The 19,053-nt window shown below is 33.0% G+C and overlaps 5 protein-coding genes and 1 pseudogene across 6 annotated transcripts; 1 reads left to right on the forward strand and 5 right to left on the reverse strand.

Annotated features, from left to right (window-relative positions):
* Window positions 1-2,466: 2,466 nt before the first annotated feature.
* Window positions 2,467-3,751, reverse strand: LOC147921555 (uncharacterized). Its single transcript, XM_087497736.1, has 4 exons — window positions 3,623-3,751; window positions 3,264-3,519; window positions 3,060-3,153; window positions 2,467-2,542 (listed from the first exon to the last, which is right to left on the reverse strand). Exons 1-4 carry the CDS (start codon window positions 3,749-3,751, stop codon window positions 2,467-2,469), a joined length of 555 nt encoding a protein of 184 aa, XP_087353862.1.
* Window positions 3,752-4,626: 875 nt separating this feature from the next.
* On the reverse strand, window positions 4,627-6,212 carry LOC147921556 (uncharacterized). Its single transcript, XM_087497737.1, has 7 exons — window positions 6,203-6,212; window positions 5,576-5,704; window positions 5,435-5,485; window positions 5,209-5,323; window positions 4,951-5,093; window positions 4,783-4,867; window positions 4,627-4,687 (listed from the first exon to the last, which is right to left on the reverse strand). Exons 1-7 carry the CDS (start codon window positions 6,210-6,212, stop codon window positions 4,627-4,629), a joined length of 594 nt encoding a protein of 197 aa, XP_087353863.1.
* A 581-nt stretch (window positions 6,213-6,793) lies between these two features.
* On the reverse strand, window positions 6,794-12,551 carry LOC147921557 (replication protein A 70 kDa DNA-binding subunit B-like). Its single transcript, XM_087497738.1, has 10 exons — window positions 12,440-12,551; window positions 8,737-8,889; window positions 8,549-8,648; window positions 8,394-8,452; window positions 8,104-8,188; window positions 7,901-8,030; window positions 7,605-7,801; window positions 7,395-7,518; window positions 7,115-7,324; window positions 6,794-6,955 (listed from the first exon to the last, which is right to left on the reverse strand). The coding sequence occupies exons 1-10, from the start codon at window positions 12,549-12,551 to the stop codon at window positions 6,794-6,796; spliced, it is 1,332 nt and encodes a 443-aa protein (XP_087353864.1).
* A 2,199-nt stretch (window positions 12,552-14,750) lies between these two features.
* On the forward strand, window positions 14,751-15,774 carry LOC104760638 (zinc finger protein AZF3-like). The gene has a single exon (XM_010483596.3). The coding sequence runs from the start codon at window positions 14,968-14,970 to the stop codon at window positions 15,559-15,561; it is 594 nt and encodes a 197-aa protein (XP_010481898.1). The 5' UTR covers window positions 14,751-14,967; the 3' UTR covers window positions 15,562-15,774.
* Window positions 15,775-15,890: 116 nt separating this feature from the next.
* LOC104760639 (QWRF motif-containing protein 9-like) lies at window positions 15,891-17,937 on the reverse strand. Its single transcript, XM_010483597.3, has 6 exons — window positions 17,578-17,937; window positions 17,144-17,263; window positions 16,834-16,950; window positions 16,659-16,748; window positions 16,200-16,307; window positions 15,891-16,133 (listed from the first exon to the last, which is right to left on the reverse strand). Exons 1-6 carry the CDS (start codon window positions 17,875-17,877, stop codon window positions 16,089-16,091), a joined length of 780 nt encoding a protein of 259 aa, XP_010481899.2. The 5' UTR covers window positions 17,878-17,937; the 3' UTR covers window positions 15,891-16,088.
* LOC147921558 (QWRF motif-containing protein 9 pseudogene) lies at window positions 17,884-19,032 on the reverse strand (annotated as a pseudogene). Its single transcript, XR_015588267.1, has one exon. The product of XR_015588267.1 is annotated as a QWRF motif-containing protein 9 pseudogene (transcript).
* Window positions 19,033-19,053: the final 21 nt, after the last annotated feature.

Here is a 19,053-nt window from a genome sequence, read left to right on the forward strand (position 1 = left end):
TGAACGATCGACTTTACCTTCTATAGAGGTAAATGAGAATATCATGTTATAAGCTTTGATATTTTCTCGGAAATGTTTGGCTAAGTCATCATCAGATGTTAATAACCACAACAATAAAGGTGAAGATTCTGTCAACGATAGTAGTTGAATTTGTCCATGCATGCAACATCCACTGTATATTGGTGTTTTTGTATTCTTCCTCCTATTTAATTTTTCACCATACCAGAAAATAGCACCACAATCTTTACATGTGTGGATAGGATCATGTCATCATCATAAGCTGAATTTGGTAAAAATTCTGTTAATTAAATATGATCGAAACTGAATATCCGATATTGAAAAAAAATAATTTTGTTGACAATACCGTCTTTTGGGTTCGTGGTCTTTTGTTTCTCCGTGCAACTTAAATTGTGCTTTACAGTTGATATAGGTTGACCAAAAACCTTTTGAAATCCTCATCAGAAAGGGTTAGAAACTCATAACGACCTTTAGTTTCTTTGTTTTTTTTGTTCAATAGTTTTTGTAATCGTTTCTGAATCAAGAGTCAGAATCATTAGCATCAGATGGGTCATCAGGTTCATCTTCTCTACTACTACAGTCAAAGACTTGTTGTTCATATTCAGCTTCTGAATCATCTGACAAACAACATTATTAGATATATATAATTAGTAGAATAAGTATTGTTTATTAATTAGTAGACAAAATAAGAACTATACCACTAACAAAATCACCAATTTCTGAGTTGTCTTCTTGGTCAGATATGTTATCCAAATCTTTGAATTTACTGATACTATTGTTATCCACAAAAGGATAAGATAAAGAAACACCTAATTTGCCTGGTTTGAAAAATAGGAGGTTAGTAAAATAAACACTTTTTCAAGATTTTTAATAGACTATATTACTAAATAAACTACATAATTGAAAATAAATTGTATCCCGAATCTAGTTTGTTGTTTTTTACTCTTGTCGTCACTTGGATCTATGATACTTGTTAGCACCGATTGAGATGTTTTTTGAGTAAAGACATTCAAGTTATCTCCTTTATTCATATTGCCTGGTTGATTAGTATTTACAGAATGTCTACTTGGAGTGTCAATGATTTCTGACATATTTGATTCATTTCCTGTATATATATTTTGAGAAAAAAAGTATTAGAACTAAATTATAATGTATGCAATATATAATAAATATAATATAAATATACGTAAAAATATAACCTTTTGAATATGGAATGATACTTGAATTTTTTGTAAGAGAAGACAAACGCCGGATTGGAGAAATGCATACATTAGGTGTATCACAATCTGCAAAATTTATATTTGTAGGAGGTGCATATTCAGGACCTTACCAACATAAAAAAATACTATGAATTGATGGAGTTAAATAATTATCTATAATCTATACTAAAGAGGTACATACCATGTAGGATTTTTCTTGAAGTCGATGGTGTTAATGTATTGATTCTGCTAATATTTTCACATGTTGACCTCCTTTATGACCGCTCTATAGATTTGATAACACTTGTATTACTATTACTGATATCTGTTATATCATTCAACACTCGACGAAATACAGATTTCATAGGGACGTTAGTATTAGATCCAATATTTGTAGGAGGTGCATCAATAGCCTGACCAAAATAAGAAATGCTATGAATTGATTGAGTTATATGATTATCTATAATATATACTAAAGAGCTACATACCATGGAGGACTTTCCTTGAAGTGGATGGTGGTAGTGCAGTGATTATTCCATTTTTTCACATGTTGACCTCCTTTTTGACTGCTCTGTAGATTTGCTAACATTTTTATTACTATCAGTGCTATTTGTTATATCCTTCAACACTCGACGAAGTACAAATTTCATAGGATCTGTATTATTTGATCCAACGAATGGCTGTGTTGGATTTTCGTTTTCAGAAGATGGAGTTATCCGAGATTTCTTCTCTTTGTTTGAAAAATGTGGAGTTTTGTTCTCAGATTCATCTTTCCTCCGTTTCATATTCAATGATTTATCAGTATGTTTAGAAAAATTCTGGATAGTAGAAGGTCTAAAAACCCTGTCTACAAAAAATGAGATGAAGAAGAATAATTTTGTTAGTTGTTGTGATTGCGTTTAATTAAAATAGTAATTAAAAAGATATTTATTCCTAATTTAGTTTCTTAGATAGAATTCACCTTTCATATCTAAAATCATGAGAGTTTATATATTAGATAAATTTTATACTCAATTGTGGTAAGTATAAGTTTAATGGATATATGCATTTCCTTATACACTTAATGGTTTTTCCACTTTCAATGGTTTCGTTTTAAAAACAAACCAAACATAATTATCTAAATAGATGTGAATTACCAAGTACAAACAAACCAAATAAGAGTCATAGTTCAACAACACATAGGTTTTAATACATAAAAGGATAGATGAATAAGAAGACATTTTAAATAATGACTTTATCCTTGATCTCCTTATGCAATTGTTCTTGTGGCTTCATCTTGATGTCTCATCCGGTTCCTTATGTAATACCACGCTGCAAATTCAGAGCTGGATATATGAAGAATGTAAGTTATATTGGTATTAAGAAGAAATTATAAATATTTGCGTTTAAACTTCCTTGGTTTTGTGATTTTCCAAACCAGCAATGTTTGGTTTTATGGAGGTCCTTGATGAGTCATTGCAATTGACAATGCATGGTTTCCCTACCAAACAAAAAGTTCTATTAAATTTGATAAGAGAATTTAATATAATTTTAATACAATAAAGTCTGAGACCGAAACATACCTTCAATAACACCAAGATTCCAAAAACGTAAAATACAAAACACTGGCTCGGTTTTGTATGTAAGATGGCATCCTTTTAATCTCTAATAATACATAAAATACTCAGCATACAACCTTTTTGCACAACACTTGATTGTCATTCCTATTTAAAAAAAAAAAAAACTAAGGTTATTATCTTATTAGTATCTAAATATACTAATTCTAATTGATGGAGTAAAAATCAAAAAGAACACTTGTAAATCAAACAACACATACTAAGAAGTTTTGGCAAAATTTAGTACCTGCCATTAAGGAGAGTAAAGACTACTTCATCATAACCATTTTCACTCCCATCGTTAGGTTTATGCTTCACATCAATTATACAGCCACATACATCTATGATGCAATAATACAAATAAATATATGTAAAAATTAATATATGTATATATGATCATAAAAAAGAATTAGAAAATTGTCAAAGTGAATGGACTAACAAAAATATGAACCGTCCAACGATCTGCCATTTTTTATGTCTTCAAAGTTTTTGAAGCGATAGAAGTCACCCTCCCCCTCATCTGCTTTTATGATCATCTTAGTTTCCTCGATAATTTTGATCTGGTAAGGATGTGTTGTGTTTCTCTCTCTGAGTGTTGGATTGATGACCTTAAATTTATCAATCCAATACCATTCACCGCCGTTGATATATCTTGGAACTTTCTTCAATCGCGGATCATAGATTATAGTTGCTTCAATCGTTTGACCCTTGCATGTCCAAAATGGAAATTGTATTAGAGTCTCTTTTAATTAAGTAAACAGAGTATTTGGCTATAAAATCGGTATAGCGAATATAGAAAGTTGAGATTACCTCTTTATTGGCCAAGAGCATCACCCTTTTTTCGAAAAAATCATTAGTCTTCCAAGTACTCAAAACCTTAGCGATGATCCTCCAATCGGACCTTCCCGGACGGAGATCAGCAATTCTTGTGATTATCATTTTCTCGAATGAATTTTTTTTTTGTTTTTGGAGAGATTGGAAGTATGTTTTTTTGGTGATAGGAAATTGTAAAGATTGTTATAGCTTTTTTGAAGTGCATTGAATTGGAAGAGTCCCTTCAGGTACATATGTTTAACGTCACGATGCTTCCACTATTTTTTATTTGTTTCCACTATATTTTAAAATATTTTATAAATATTGTATAGATATGCAGATTTCAGAAGATAGATTTTGATTTGATCTGATTATGATAGAAATCAAATTATCAGCCTCTTTTGGACAGTAGATGGAAAATCTATATATTATGGAGAAGATATATATTCAGAAAATATATATATTAAGTTCCTATATTACGTAACAGTAAATATACTCATATATATTGGAGAATATTTACAAAAGCTTTCCAGTAAATATAATATATATATATAAATTTATATGTTAACTTTATATAGAAGTGTTTAAAGCTGTTGAATACCTAATGGACATATCTTAGAATGAGAATCTATAGATAAATTCCAGATTAATATGTTAACCTTATAAGATTTGGTATAGAACGGGAATCCAAATCTTACTGTTTTATAAATGGCATGGCATTGGTTTTAGTGAATGTTGTTCACTTTAAAATGGCATGCATCTGTCATTCATAATCCGTTTCTGTCGAAAGTATCTTACAAAAATTTATTGAAATTGGTAATAAAGATAATTAAACAGAAATGTAGCTAAACAGAAGATTTAGTGACAAAATATTACCGCAATTAAAGGTTCAAAATTACAACAACTAATTGAACAACTTATTCTAATAAGAAGGAAATTAAAGATTACTACGTAATAAATTTTAAGGTAGCAAATCTGGTCGTTACATCTATTCATTTGAATCACTTTCTTTCTTCTGACCTGTTATAATCTTCATCATCTGATGTATCATGAAAACAAAGACTGCGAAAGATAAAGAAAACAAATAGTGTAAATGTCTTATAGAAATGAATTCCATATTAAAAATATGTCATAGTATATAAATTTTATGAACTTACAGTGTCGGATCTGTAGTGAACGATCTTGCTTCTTTACCAAATATAAGATGAGAACATCTTAATTGAGACATTAGACAATGAACACCTAACCCAAAAAAAAAGGTAAGTTAAAAAATATATATTGAACTCTTGGGTTCTCTAAAACCAATTCTTACGATTTCTTAATACCTTCAAAGACAGAGATTCTCCAAAACATAATCAGACACATTACTGGTTCACTTTCATTGGAAGGACTTGCAACATTTTGTTCCCATTTATGAACAAATTCCAAACATGTACTACATACGGCAATAAATTCAATCTCTTTGCCACTTTACAGGGGAAAATAACAAAGTCAATAAATATATTTATGCAATACAAATATTGGCAAAAAATTCAAAATTGAGATAGTAATTTTAAATAGTTGTTTTAAAACAATGTACTCACTTGATGTCAATTACAGTAAAGGGAGCAACCTGTTTCAGACCATTGTATCCATTTTCATAATCTAGAAAATAAATATTACGATGTGGTGCGACTCTAACCACCGTTCCACAAAAATCTAAAATTATTTTAAAAGAGGGAAAAATTAATAAGGTACTTAGGAGAAGGAATTTCATCAAACTATTGTTTTATAAAAAAGGATTAAACAGTAAGATTTGAGAAAATTTACCAGCACAGTAGTTTCTCTCATCCTCTATAGCATTTTCAAGTGATAGTGCAACTGTTAGATGAAGAAAGTTTTCTGGACATCTGGGAGGTATTGGGGTGATGCCCGTTTGGATTGTGATTAATATTTGGAAAGGATTGTTACAGTTCCTGAAAGTTTGATGATTTTCAATAACTTCGAAATTGTAAAGATAAAACCATTGTCCTTCTTGCAACTCGTCTCTGAACTTATCAAAGTAAAGCCGACCTCGGATTCTAGCTTCAATTTTTTTCCCTAAATATAAAAAGAAACACAATTGAAATTAAAATGTTAAGAAGATGATGGATAACATGCATTTTAAAAACATATACATACAAGTTTTGGAAAATATAAATGGGTTTTACCTTCTCATCAACCAAGATCAAACATTTGTAAATAGGCTGTCTTAAAATTATATGGGGTGTCCACAACCTGAGTATTTTAACAGCAACACTTAACCTATCTGTTGTCGGATTGAAATCCTCTATGTATGCAACCATGTTTTTTTATGGTAATAAGTTGGATAGAAGAAAGAAGATGAAAGGTGAGAAGTTACAATAGTTCTATAATAGTTGTATAGAAAGGTTATAGTAAATGTTGTTTGATGGATATATATAGAAAAGAAAAACCAATGCATAGTGATGTGAAGTTACTTCCAAAATTTATGTCTTTTCTTAATGGAATGTTGAAAATTTACATAATCAAAGGAAAGACTTTGGAAGTATGTAAATGTTTTATTATTGACTTGTATACCTCCATGCATTGGTTTAATTTAAAATAATAATTAAATTATAAATTCGAAACTGAAACCTATATTTAAATGAAAAGAGAACCATAAGGAAAGATTACGTTTTGAGGAAGCATAAAACCGTTAAATGATGGAATATATGAAAAATAAAAATTTGACTCAGTATAAAATTTCTCTTAACTGGTAGATGCATGATGAAACTGCTGCTACTTGAAAGTAGATTTCTTCATCATATACTCCCTTGAAAGATATGGTTCTTAGAAGTCTAAGTCATCATCATTGTCTCTGTTGAAAGAGTTCCTGAATTTAATAATTTAAAGATTTATATATTAGTAAATTAATAATTTACAACAATATCAAAAAGTAATGGAAATAAACTAAACCCAATAATCTTAACAGTACAAAAATCAGATGAGAAAAAATCAACAACATTATTGAAAAATACCATAGTGATTTATTGATAATAAAACAATCTTATAGGTAATATTAATCGAAATATCAAAATGAAATACCAAAATATGAATTTAAAAAATGCTTGTTATTGTTCAACATGAAAAATGTGAAAATATTTGGAAAGCAAAGAAAATGGAGTCGGACTATGCTTTTCTGTTATGAACATCTTCACAGCTAGTGACTTCATTCAAATCCTTGGTAGGATAATCTCCGTTATCTTCGGTGAAATCAGTAGAGAGATTGGAACATTGTTTCTTACTTGTAGATGATTGATCAATGGTATGGTGGATCGATTCTGTTTTGCGCTTTGGCAAAGGAGTTGAAATGGAAGAATGATCAGTTTCATATGGCTCAGTGCCATTAGTAATCATTAGTGATGCACGTACATAAATAGTATATACATTAGAATTATGCTTTAGTTCTCTAATATATATAGTATTATACATATAATTTCAAATAAAAACCTGTTCAGAAGGGGTGAGACTAATTCTTTCTATAGTATTTTCCGATTCTTCATCAGCAATTTCCATGAAGTTATTGCCTTCCCAAACATTAGCAACCTTGTAAGTATCATTAGCACCAGAAATATTGTCCCCAGTAATACATATGAGAAATTGAAATGTCTTGCAACAGACAGCCTTAATTGGATCAGGTATTAGAGTAGGATCCATAATCTGCATATTTAATATTTATTGTTCGATTCCGTATTTGGTTAAAACATGTATCTGTAATATATAAAACTACCTCTTCAATTGAACCATTTAGTATTTCAGCTGCGGAAACACCAACAATTTTTGATGCCCAACTATCAAACAGAAAACATTTGGTTTCACCACTTTTATCCCACACGTGGACATGTAATTTATACCTAAAGAGGGAAAAATCATTGAATATATCAAAACAAATATTCATATTTCAAAGTAGATCATAATCTAGCTTAATTAGAAGACTTACTTAGGTTCAATCAACGTGGCCCACTCGTTACAGGTTTCACACCTCCACCTTGGTTTGTTTGTTTTTTTTACCCCTTCCAATTTAATTGTCAAATCCTCTTTATCAACCTTCTGATTACACTTTCGACAGCTAATATAGAACCAACCCCAATCTGTATCGATTTCTGATATAGTACATGCAATTCTACATTTCCCTACCTATGAAAATCATATGACACCCTTAAGCATCTATCATGTTGGTTAATAATTTAGTAATATTTTTATATATTGTTTCACTATGAAATAAATGTAAATTACCTGTGTTTCAGCAAGTACATCATCGATCATTTGCAATGGAAAATCAAGACCTCTCTTACTGGCAGAAGAGTTATAAACTCTCTTTCCGCCATAATTGGTGATTGATAAAGCCAAGCAATCTCCAGGAAGACTGAAAATATAGAGAAATAGTAAATAACAATGGAACAAAATATTATAATAATTTCAACTCTCTTTAAATATACATGTTCTTAAAAGCCTCTATCTCTGGTAGCTGAGGATTGATCATCAAGATAGAAGAATTGAAAACATTTTCAATGTATCGTTTATCTGAAATAAAATATAAATATGATATATTAGGCACAGCTGTAATGAAAATATTTATATTGTCAGTGTAAATATAAATACAAAATATATGACATATCAAAATATTTTCATTGTTGTTACCTTTGAAGCTGTTTTGTTTAACAAAGCGTAGGAAACACATGACCATACCATCACTTGACTCATTGATGGTATGTACACATGACCATACCATCACGATCTAAAGCTTCAGCGTAGGTTTCCCATAGAGTACATGATAATCGATTATCCCTATGTTAAGAATATAAAATGTATAGATGATATAAAATATAGTTTAACGTATAGACGATGACATATAAAATTATTTCAATAGATCTATAATATTACTCAATGTCTCTTATCTCAAACTCGATTTTCTTCCTGGTAATGTTGTTACGGCTTGTGATTTCTTCAATCCCTCCAGAACTAACTACTTGAACAATAACGTCTATAAATTTAATAATACAAACGTGTTAAACGGTCAATAAATTAATCCTTATAAAGTAGTAAAAATCTATATTAATTTACTAAATTACCTAGCAACAGATTTTTGTTTAGATTTCCAGTAAGTATACTATCAAACGATATGAATGATAGGTAGTGATCATCAGATACATTTTCAGAAGGAACAATATTGGTACCATATTTGGTACTGATCTTATACTTTATAAGAGAAGGACGAAAGTAGCCTGTACAGAGATTCAAACCAAAAGTTGTTATAATTTTCCAAGTTCCAGGCTCCAAATCAGCTTCAAACTTCTGGATATGATCCTTTCTCACAGAAGCTCCGATTTGTCACCCTATATAAACAAAAGAAAAAAACACCGTTTTCTGGAATAGAACTTAATTTTATATTTAATAAACAAACTGTTTCGGCAGCCATAATCAACTCGATTGATTCACCAAGTTTAGCGGTATTCATTCTCCAACTATGGAGAATTTTAACTTGAATACGCCAAGTATTTTTGTATAGTTTCAGATCTTTCAAGAGACTGTATGAAAGGGAGAGAGCCATCATTTTGACTAACGATTTTAAAATGTCTTCTTTTAGTATAATATTTCAGTCAGTAACTCTCAATATATTTATAGTCAAATTAGGTACATTTAGGTTATCATTTAGAAGTTAAGTTTTGATATATCCAATATACGCAAATATATTTACTTACCTTATTCGTTATAACCGAAAGATGAATATTCCTTAAAGTTTATCGTTAAAGATTACAGAATAATTATCATATCGGAAATCAAACAATTTAGTAAGATTTGGTAAGATGAATATTCCTTTCAAATTATTATAACTGAAAAGGGAAATATTTATTTAAAAATATTATATTTAAAAAGATTATACCGAAAGATTATCAGTTAAGATCAATGTTGATAATATATAGTTTACTAATATATTAAAATATATGGTTTGATTGAAGTCCGAGTGTTTGCGTGATAAGAATAACTTTGTTTGGTTGTGTGAATAACTAATCATAAATCAAACAAAATACAGGATCCGAATATTATCAACCCGTAGTACAAACAGATCCGCGCGTTTTATATCTTCTATTGTTGGATTAAACAGGATCCACGTCCCAACCCGGTGGTAAATAAGGTGTCGAGCAAAGGGTATAAACGTCATTTAGATAAACTAAAACTATAGGCTAATCTAATTAAATTAGGCGATTCTCTAACCATTTTTAATAAAAAAACGTACCAAAGCAAAGTCATAGTCCAATTTGAATCTAGTGAGTACCTTTGCTTTGATAGTATAGATTTCCACGCATAGTCAGCGGAATCATTCAAACAAAATAGCTTAATCACAACGAAATGATTTGCCATCATCGTATTATTGTTGATCACCAAGAAACGGAGAAGGTCCCGTTATAATTTATTAATTTAGCACCCTTAATTTTTGTTTATTATTGAGCCCAACCTGTTTAATTGAGCCTATCCTAGTTGTGGTAGTTTAACTCTCGGTTGTAAAATCTCATTTCATGTTCTTGACCCCACCAGCTTCATATCATTGCAATTGAAGATATTAATCTTGACTTAAAATTGTTAAGCATTCTAAAATGTATGGGTTTTGGATCTAATGTGTGCCAGCTTCATATCAGCTTCATATCAGCTTCATATCATTGCATTTAACATAATGTGTGCCACTAATTTTGTTTTGGATCTCGTAACGTGAGAAAATAGAGAAATTAACAAAACTTCCTCTTGGCCAAGTTTCTTACTCGAAGTCAGGTTAGAAAAGGGGTTAGATATGAAAAACTAGATTTGTAAGCTAATTGATAAGCAGAAATGACCCTCTTATCATGTGTTCAAGTCCATATTTTAACAACATTGTTTTTTTTGTCCCCTTTAATTTCTTTTGTAGTAAAGGCAAAAAGGGTGGGTGTTCGATTTTTCGGTTTGGTTTCGTTTCGGTTTTTTGGTTTACGGTTTTTTTTGTTTCATAAATTTAAAACCATATAGAAACCATATGTATATCGGTTTGGTTATAGTTCGGTTTTTACAGTTTTACGGTTTACTAGTTTTATTAAAAGTGAAACCATATAAAAACCATAAATATCTCATTCAGTTTGGTTTCGGTTTGGTTATGGTTTTTTTATAGGTTATTTCATATTTTACATAAAAATTTAATTTGTTACATAAAATATTATAACAGAAATATATCAACAAATAAGTTATACATAATTTAAAATAATAGAATCTAAATATAGTTTCAGAAACTCAAAGCTTGTAAGTAAAATCCAAAGAAATTCATTCAAATAAATATAAATCCAATAAAAAAATTCGTAAGAATATTATTAAATACAATATAAAGTGGCACATATATAATAATTATATATAGATATTTAACATATTCATCAAAACCAAAAAGACCATTCAGTTTTACGGTTTTTAACCAAACCAGACATAAACCATTTGGTTAATAAATATGACAATCAAATGGATTTTTAGACGAGACCATAACCAAACCAAACCATTTATTTCGGTTTGTTTTTTTGGATTACGGTTTTTTGCCCACCCATCGTACATGTCTATAATATTTGTTTCTTTCTAGCTTCCTAAAGTTGTGTACATAGTTATTTTTTCATGTTTCTTATTTTTTATAAGTGGCTTTTTCGTCAACAAATGATTTTTTTCTTCTCTATTTTCAAATTTTATTATTATAATTTTAAAATTATTTTTCATCTTGTTCATGATTTATTTTCATGTAATTTACTCTACTTTCCATGTTGGTTTATACTATATACATAAATAATTATGTTTTTTTTTGTAAATTATTTATCAAGAAGAAACTATTATATTGGCAATATGCACTTTAATATTAACACAATAATACTATTAAAAATGGATATATTTTGTTTGGTTCCTATTTCAATTTTCAAACCCAAAAAAAAAATTAATAGTTTATATAAAATTTTGACCTCGGTAAAGTTATTTAGGGATTCTAAAAACCTAAACGTAAAAAGAAAACATGCACCAATCAACCCAACATTGAAAAAAGAAAACCATAAAATCAAAATAATATCAGAAAAACTAAAACTTTAATTTCGCATTATAACATAAAGGCTCCAATTAGTTACCACTTTTCAGGAAATGAGTGAGGAAAATGTCTTATTCTTCTTTGTTACTCAATTTTTGTTACCATTCACAAAACAGAGTTTTCTAATTTTCTGACTTATGGGACCTGCGTTATTCATCTTCATACCAATTGTAAAGGAATGATAAGGAACAAATATTAATTTTTTTACAATTAAATATTTATTTATATATATATAAAATACTTTCATGGGTTTATTATATATATTTAAATTGTAATATCCGCGAATCAAATATTGAAAATTGGTTTGGGTGTTGACCGACACCAGCAAATGTGTCGCTCGACACCATCAACTTACGGGTGTTTGGTTCGATTTTAAGATTCTCGATTTGAGTTGGTTTGTTTTGGGATCATATTTAAAGTGTGAAATCGACGTTTTTAGGTTTAGTGAACCTATTGTCGCCTCCCTTTTGTGAAAAAAGAACGAAATGATTTCCAATATTTCCTGAGAGTTCGTGAAGGTTTTCCCAAGCTTTTGTCTGTGTTCTTGTGAGTTATGTCCTTATGGTTGGAGATCTAAGGCTGAGGACGTGGGAGAAGCTTGTGTTGGAGTGTTTTTCGCCATTGTTGGTCAGAATCTTCCTAATCTAAGGTGAGTGCATGACTATGAGTTTTCTGTGAGCTCTGGATTGATTCCTTACCTGTATGTGTGATTTTGTGCTTTATACTGCTTGGTGAGACATCTGGAGGAGCCTTGGCTGATCTTGGTGCGGTGAGAGGCAGAATTCGGAGCTGAAGATCGATGCTCGGCATCGGTGTCGATTGACACAAAGGCGAAGAAGGCACGAGGGCTTTGGTAACTGTCGGTTGACACCATGTGGAGGGGTCGGTCGACATTGCTAGGATTTTGGGGGATGTCGAACAGGTGTCGGTCGACACCAGTTTGGTCTTGTTGGACACAAGGTGACCAGTGTCCATCGGTCAACACCTTCCTTAGCAGGCAACTAATGTTTGTTTTCATTTGTGTATTGTCTCTTTTGTTTATTGTTTGTTGATTGTGGCATCTGGAGATCTTATTGTTTGTGTTTATAGTCCAGTAGATAGGAGGATTACCTCACTTAGTATTTCTGAAAATATTTATTCATCTCTTTTGTGTTGCGGTGCAGGTAAATACAAAATGTGATCGTGGAATCAAGGCGATGAAGAGGAGAATGTTCTAAAGGATTGTTTTTTGTTCTATGATGTTGTTAGGTTGCTAGAATGGAACGATGTTGTCTAGAATGGATGTTTAGATTGCTGGTTATTTGTCTGGGTTTATGTTATTGGCATTGCTAGATTGTTGACATTGGTTTATTCGTTTATTGACATTAATTATTATGTTGGTTGTTATCCGTTGATTGTATTGTTTGGGAAAGGTTGTTAGTGAGTATGAGATCAACATGTATTATGCTATTTAAAAAAAACGGGTCGGATTAATGAACGGCGCTAACGATGATGGCCGCTTGATTGTCCTTAAAACGCTTCAATAGCCTAAAATTGAGAGTATCGACAAAAAAAAATGCCTAAAATTGAGAGTATCGACAAAAAGCCTATTTTAAAAGTTTTGACCCAATAAATGCCTATTTTGACAATAACCCCTCTCCAATATCATTTCCCTTTCACTTCATCATGATTACACGAATACTCAGACCTTGTTACTCTTCTGGCTTCTTTTGCATATTTGGAAGGCCCTAAATAATTTTGTGTTTAATGGATTAGAAGAAAGTGTTTCTAAAACTGTTTTAAAAGCGCAAGCTGAAATAAAAAATTGAGTAAATATTTTGAGAGAAGAAAAACTTTAGGAGCTATTGTGAAATACTTATTAATCTCGTCAATGACTATTCGGAAAATGGTTTTCTTACAAACTCAATTCACGACATTCACTTTTGGGTTTCAAAATTTACTTTTATTCGTTTTCTTTTACAAGAAAAGAATATAATGGTGTAGCTCATAATAATGTGGCAAAGTTTGGTTGTATTGATAAATTTATTTATTTTTATTATGCAGTGTTCAAGAAAGCGGTCTAGGCGCCGTCTAGACGCTAGGCGCTCAGCAGACGCCTAGATGACCGCCTAACCCGCTTAAAATTACATACATTTTATTTTAATATTTATTTTTGATTTTTAAATTACATATAATTAAATTATTATGTTTTATATCTATATACGTAATTATAAACATTTATATGTTGTTAATATAACTTAAATAAATGTATTTTTCTTACCGTTGTTTATAATTTATAAATTTTTTATTTTTACAACATATATTTTAATATAATTATATATATATAATGTTTTATGTTGTAAACGTCTAAACCGCCTAAAAGCCGTATAGGCCCTGACTAAGCGTTTTAGACGCTAGGCGTTGGGTCACCGCCCAGATACCGCCTAGCGCTTTCTTCAACAATGTTATTATGTAACTCAGCTACCGTGGCTTTGAGAACATTTATGTATTGAGTAGTGACCAATCTTGATTTGATATATTTGAGGGGAAAAATTCTTTAAACATTTTTTGGTATAAAACGAAAGATCAGTGAATAACATTATAAACCAAAAATGACATAAAAATAAAAAGAAATTAGTTCATGAATAAAACCCGTATAACTTCTGATTTTTCGCATTAGGCGCTCACCCACTTAAAATGAAAGATCAGTGCGATTAACAAATACTTTAAACATGATACAAACCTTGATAAATCACAATGTATACAGTATATGCAAAGTGTCTTAAAACATTAAATGAAAAGGTAGATGTAATTATAAAATACGGTCTAGGTTTAGAGACATGGTCTTTATAAGTTTTAAAAGAAGCAATCATTATCTCATTATCATGTAGTTGGATTCAAATGTCAACTCTCAACTAATCAGAAGAAGAGTACATAGCCCGACTTGTGTGCCTCTTTATCACTACTCCCCACACAAACGTGCCAAAATAAATATATATTCCACTCTCACCAAATTTCAAAATCATATTTTATTAACATACTTTGGTTACAACTTACAACTTACAACAACTTGCTCCGCACATATCTCGTTTCAACTAAAATAATTTAATCGGCCCAATTTGGCCACCCACTCTCACTCTTCTTCTCACGCAACTTCCTCTCCTCTCAAGATTCTTCTCCACACTTCACCTTATTCTATATATCTTTCTCTGCTCTTTTACTTAGCTTTTTAACAATTCTTGTAACAATGGCCCTTGAAGCTCTGAATTCACCAAGACTGGTCGAAGAGGCAACAAGATTCCATGGTTTTGAGCAATGGACCAGAGGCAAGAAACGATCAAAACGTTCTAGATCTGGTCATCACGACCACGGTCTCACTGAAGAAGAGTATCTAGCTTTCTGTCTCATGCTTCTTGCTAGCGACCGCGGCGATCTTGATGCTGTAACGGCCGCCAAGAAGCCTGGTTATAAGTGTGGCGTATGTGACAAGACGTTTTCGTCTTACCAAGCTCTCGGCGGTCACAAGGCGAGCCACCGGAGTTTAAACGGAGGTGGAGACAAAGATAAGTCGATGGCAGTTTCCGCCGCCGTCAAATCTCACGTTTGTTCGATCTGTTTGAAATCTTTCGCCACCGGTCAAGCTCTTGGCGGCCACAAGCGGTGCCATTACGAAGGGAATGGAAACGGAGGCGTTTCGAATTCGGAAGGTGTGGGATCTACTAGCCACGTCAGCAGTAATAGCCACCGTGGGTTTGACCTTAATATTAGGCAGGTACGGGAAATTTCGCCGGACGACGAAGTGATGAGTCCGATGGCGGCGAAGAAGCCTTGCCTGAAGTGAAGTTTGGTGAAGTTTACTATAAACTGTAAATACCAAATTTTCAATTTCAAAGAATCCAATTTTGCAAACAAAATATTCAATTTTTTTTTGATGTTTACGTTTTCTACAAGTTACAACTGATAAAATATTATTTATAAACTCAGACAAATTCCCATAAATTATGTTGATATTTCTACATATATATAAAACAATTTTGTTGAGTTACCTACAAAAGTAGTCTAAAAGATGTTCATGATCTAACCTGAATTGTTTGGATGATTAGCTATATATGTTTCAGTTCCTCTGTTTCTAAAAGGACACACTAAACATTAATATCTGCAGAACAGAAGTAGCAACAGCAAATTAAATTTGATTTAAACCACGACTTGTATATTTACAACCAGACTTCTTGTTGTTAAAGTTAAACTATCAAACTGAATTGGCCCCTCTATTTGAATCAGATGATCTCCTTACATTCTCATAACTCCAAAAATTGACCATATTGAGTGGCTTTCGAACTAACATTCTGTTAACTTTTGTCACTTTTACTATCGTAGCTGTGTAATCTGTGTCTTCAAACTGCATTCCGTAACCTGCATAGTTTAAAGATAAATCCCCAAATCTCTAGTTACAGAATGGATCAAATATAGATATCGTACCTGCAGAGCTGAGATTGTGTTTAGGAGGTCCCGGCACACGTCGAGCATCCTTTCCTCCTTGACACTTACACTGCCAAGTTCTGCTGCCAAGCTGCTTATCTTCCCAACCTGAGAAAATGGGATTCACTTTTTAGTATATAAATTTGAATAACTTATCGACGCAAGTCCTCTTCTCACAATCACGTAGTGCTGATAAAAATTATGGAACAAAGTACTTTAGACCAGATATTAAGACACTAATCATAATCAGAGAATAATGCGTAAGCGAAGATAGTGGACTATTCACTTGACTGCAAGAGGAGATGGGCGCAATTAAACAAGAAGGGATGTGCTCTGTCAACTCAGTACATTGCTTACTCTCTATTTGTCTTAACAATTAGGTGTTAAAAATTGCAGCTACACACTATTGAGTACGGCAGTAAAAAAAACTAAACACGACGAGGGAAAAGATTGGGTCACCTTTGGCAGCAACAAGCATATGGAAGATGCCATTGCTTGCATAACATCAACTGCTGAGCAAATGGCATCCTTAACACTTTGTACGTTTACCTGCATATGGTATCATCATCAGCAAGCATAACACATGTTTTCTCAATACAGTACTATAGGCAATACGTGTGAGTAAGTGTCAAACCATTGCCCCGCAATCAACAGGTAGACAAAGCGTGCTGCCTTTCAACGCTTCAGCAGCTCCTACCAAAGAACCCATATAATCCCGTTCCATAACCAACCACTCTTCTAGATGTCCCATCTATATATTTGCATGAAAAAAAAATTAACTTTCTTGCTAAGTAAGATCCAATTTGGAGAAGGTCACAAAGCTATAAGAGGCAGAACATACAAAGGAATCCAAAAGGGAAAATCACTCATATAAAAGTGTTACTTAAAGAGCACAGGGGGCTAAGGCGGTTCAAGATATATAAAAAAAAAGTGGATTAACTTACCTGCTTATTGAGAATAGATATCAGTTTCAAGTTCTGCTTCAGGTGCTGCAATTCAATTCTTTTCGCTCTGACAGAATCATACAGCATAGAGATACTTATCCATGCATTGTACAATCTTTTCTGCAATGAAAACAAGGCTTCATCAGAGTTTGTGGCCTCTAACTGAAAACCAACTGAAAACTAACCACTTAAAACTTAGCCACTTGGACATAGTTGGAATAGACAAGCCTGTACAACATAACAGATTTAACTTTTTTAACACAAGAGAGACGTGCCTACGATTTTGTTTTCATTGAAACTAACTGATTTTCTAAAACCATTAGCTATTGCCACATTCAAAGTGACCGAATGTTAAAATCCGAAATGGATTGGAAACACTTATTGTGCTAATAATAAAGGTTCTAAAGCATTCAGGACGAAAAGGATTTACTAACCTCCGCTATCAACTTTTGTGAAGAGATAACAGCATTTGCTCGTGCATTAGCAAATCGCCACTGCAGCAACCTATTGTGTAATAGCTTTAACAAGTGAGCATCAGCAACCCCATTATCTCTGGTCTTCTCTTTAACATCCACAGGAAAATTCAGAACCAAAGGCATGTTTTTAGTCAGGGAGCTTCTCACTCTTAGTGGGCTCATCCTGCCTGAAGGACTAATCCCTCTTGGAGGAACCACGCCTCTCGAAGGGCTTATTCCTCTAGCAATGCTGGTTCCTCTCGAGGAAGCTGCAGTCATACCAAACTTGCTAGGTGAAGCAGGTCGAATCTGCTCACTCTTTGGAAACAATTGGCTTCCTTTTGGGGACAACACATGACCATCCACCGATACCTTCCTCAGTCCATTAGATTTAGCAACCTGTGAGCCAGGCTCTAACCGATGCTGCGACAGATTACTAGCCAATTGCGGAACTCTCCCCTTAACCACATTGCCACGAGCTGGTAACAACTTCCCTCTTCCATTAGAGCTTCCAGAAGAAACACTCTCAGTCTCTAATTCAACACTCAATGAATCTCTCGTTATCCGCGGTCTGTTATTATTCACCATGGAATTCTGAAGAGCTCTAGCCACACCATTACCAGATCCGTTCAGTTTCTTCCTAGTATCAGTGAAGTCTACACTTCTACTCAAACAACTCGGTTGCAGAGACCTAGGCCACTGCTCATTGAACTTTGTCTTCTCTTGCTGAGCTCCACAACTCCTAGATGTTGCTGCCGTCGGAATCGTCGTCTTCTTCTTCTTCTCTACAGTTCCTCTCCCCGGCGATGAGTTTAGCTTTGATCTAAACTCACTCCCTGTGAACGAATCCGCCTGAAACGACGCAAACAAGCTTCTCCCAGAAGTCAACAACATTCTCTGCGCTGAAGAAACCTCTCCACCACCACCACTACCACTACCTCGTCGATCCGAAGAGTCACGACGTGGTGTTGATATCGGCCGATTTATAGCAACAGACGGAGTCACCGGCCGAGTAACAATCGGCGATTGACATCTCTTCGCCGCGGAGGACGGTGACGACGATTGGTGGAAAACCGATGACGACGAAAAAGAGGAAGCGCCGTTAAGGTAACGCGACGGTACATCTCGTGATTTAGGACGGCGATGCGGTGTTTCTGACGGAAACGACGGCGGTTTGTTCTGTTTACCGGCGTTGAACGAAGCCGAAATTGCAGCTGTCATCTCCGACATTGAGAAATCAACATTGCGAAATGTGTGAGCAGTGAGGAGAGATTTATATAGTGGATGGTTTCTCCATCGGGTTTTGAGAGATTTCCGGCGAAACTAGGGTTTGAATTTAATTGAAATGTGAGTCAGTTTAGCACTGTAAAGTATAAATCTCCGGCGAGAGAATAGAGAGTGGGGACGAGGAGATAATTACGTGAGACCATAACTCATAACTGTCGTCGTCTCTTT

Source organism: Camelina sativa, chromosome 18 (assembly GCF_030686135.1).
Source record: "Camelina sativa cultivar CO46 ecotype springtype chromosome 18, ASM3068613v1".
Taxonomy (NCBI): domain Eukaryota; kingdom Viridiplantae; phylum Streptophyta; class Magnoliopsida; order Brassicales; family Brassicaceae; genus Camelina; species Camelina sativa.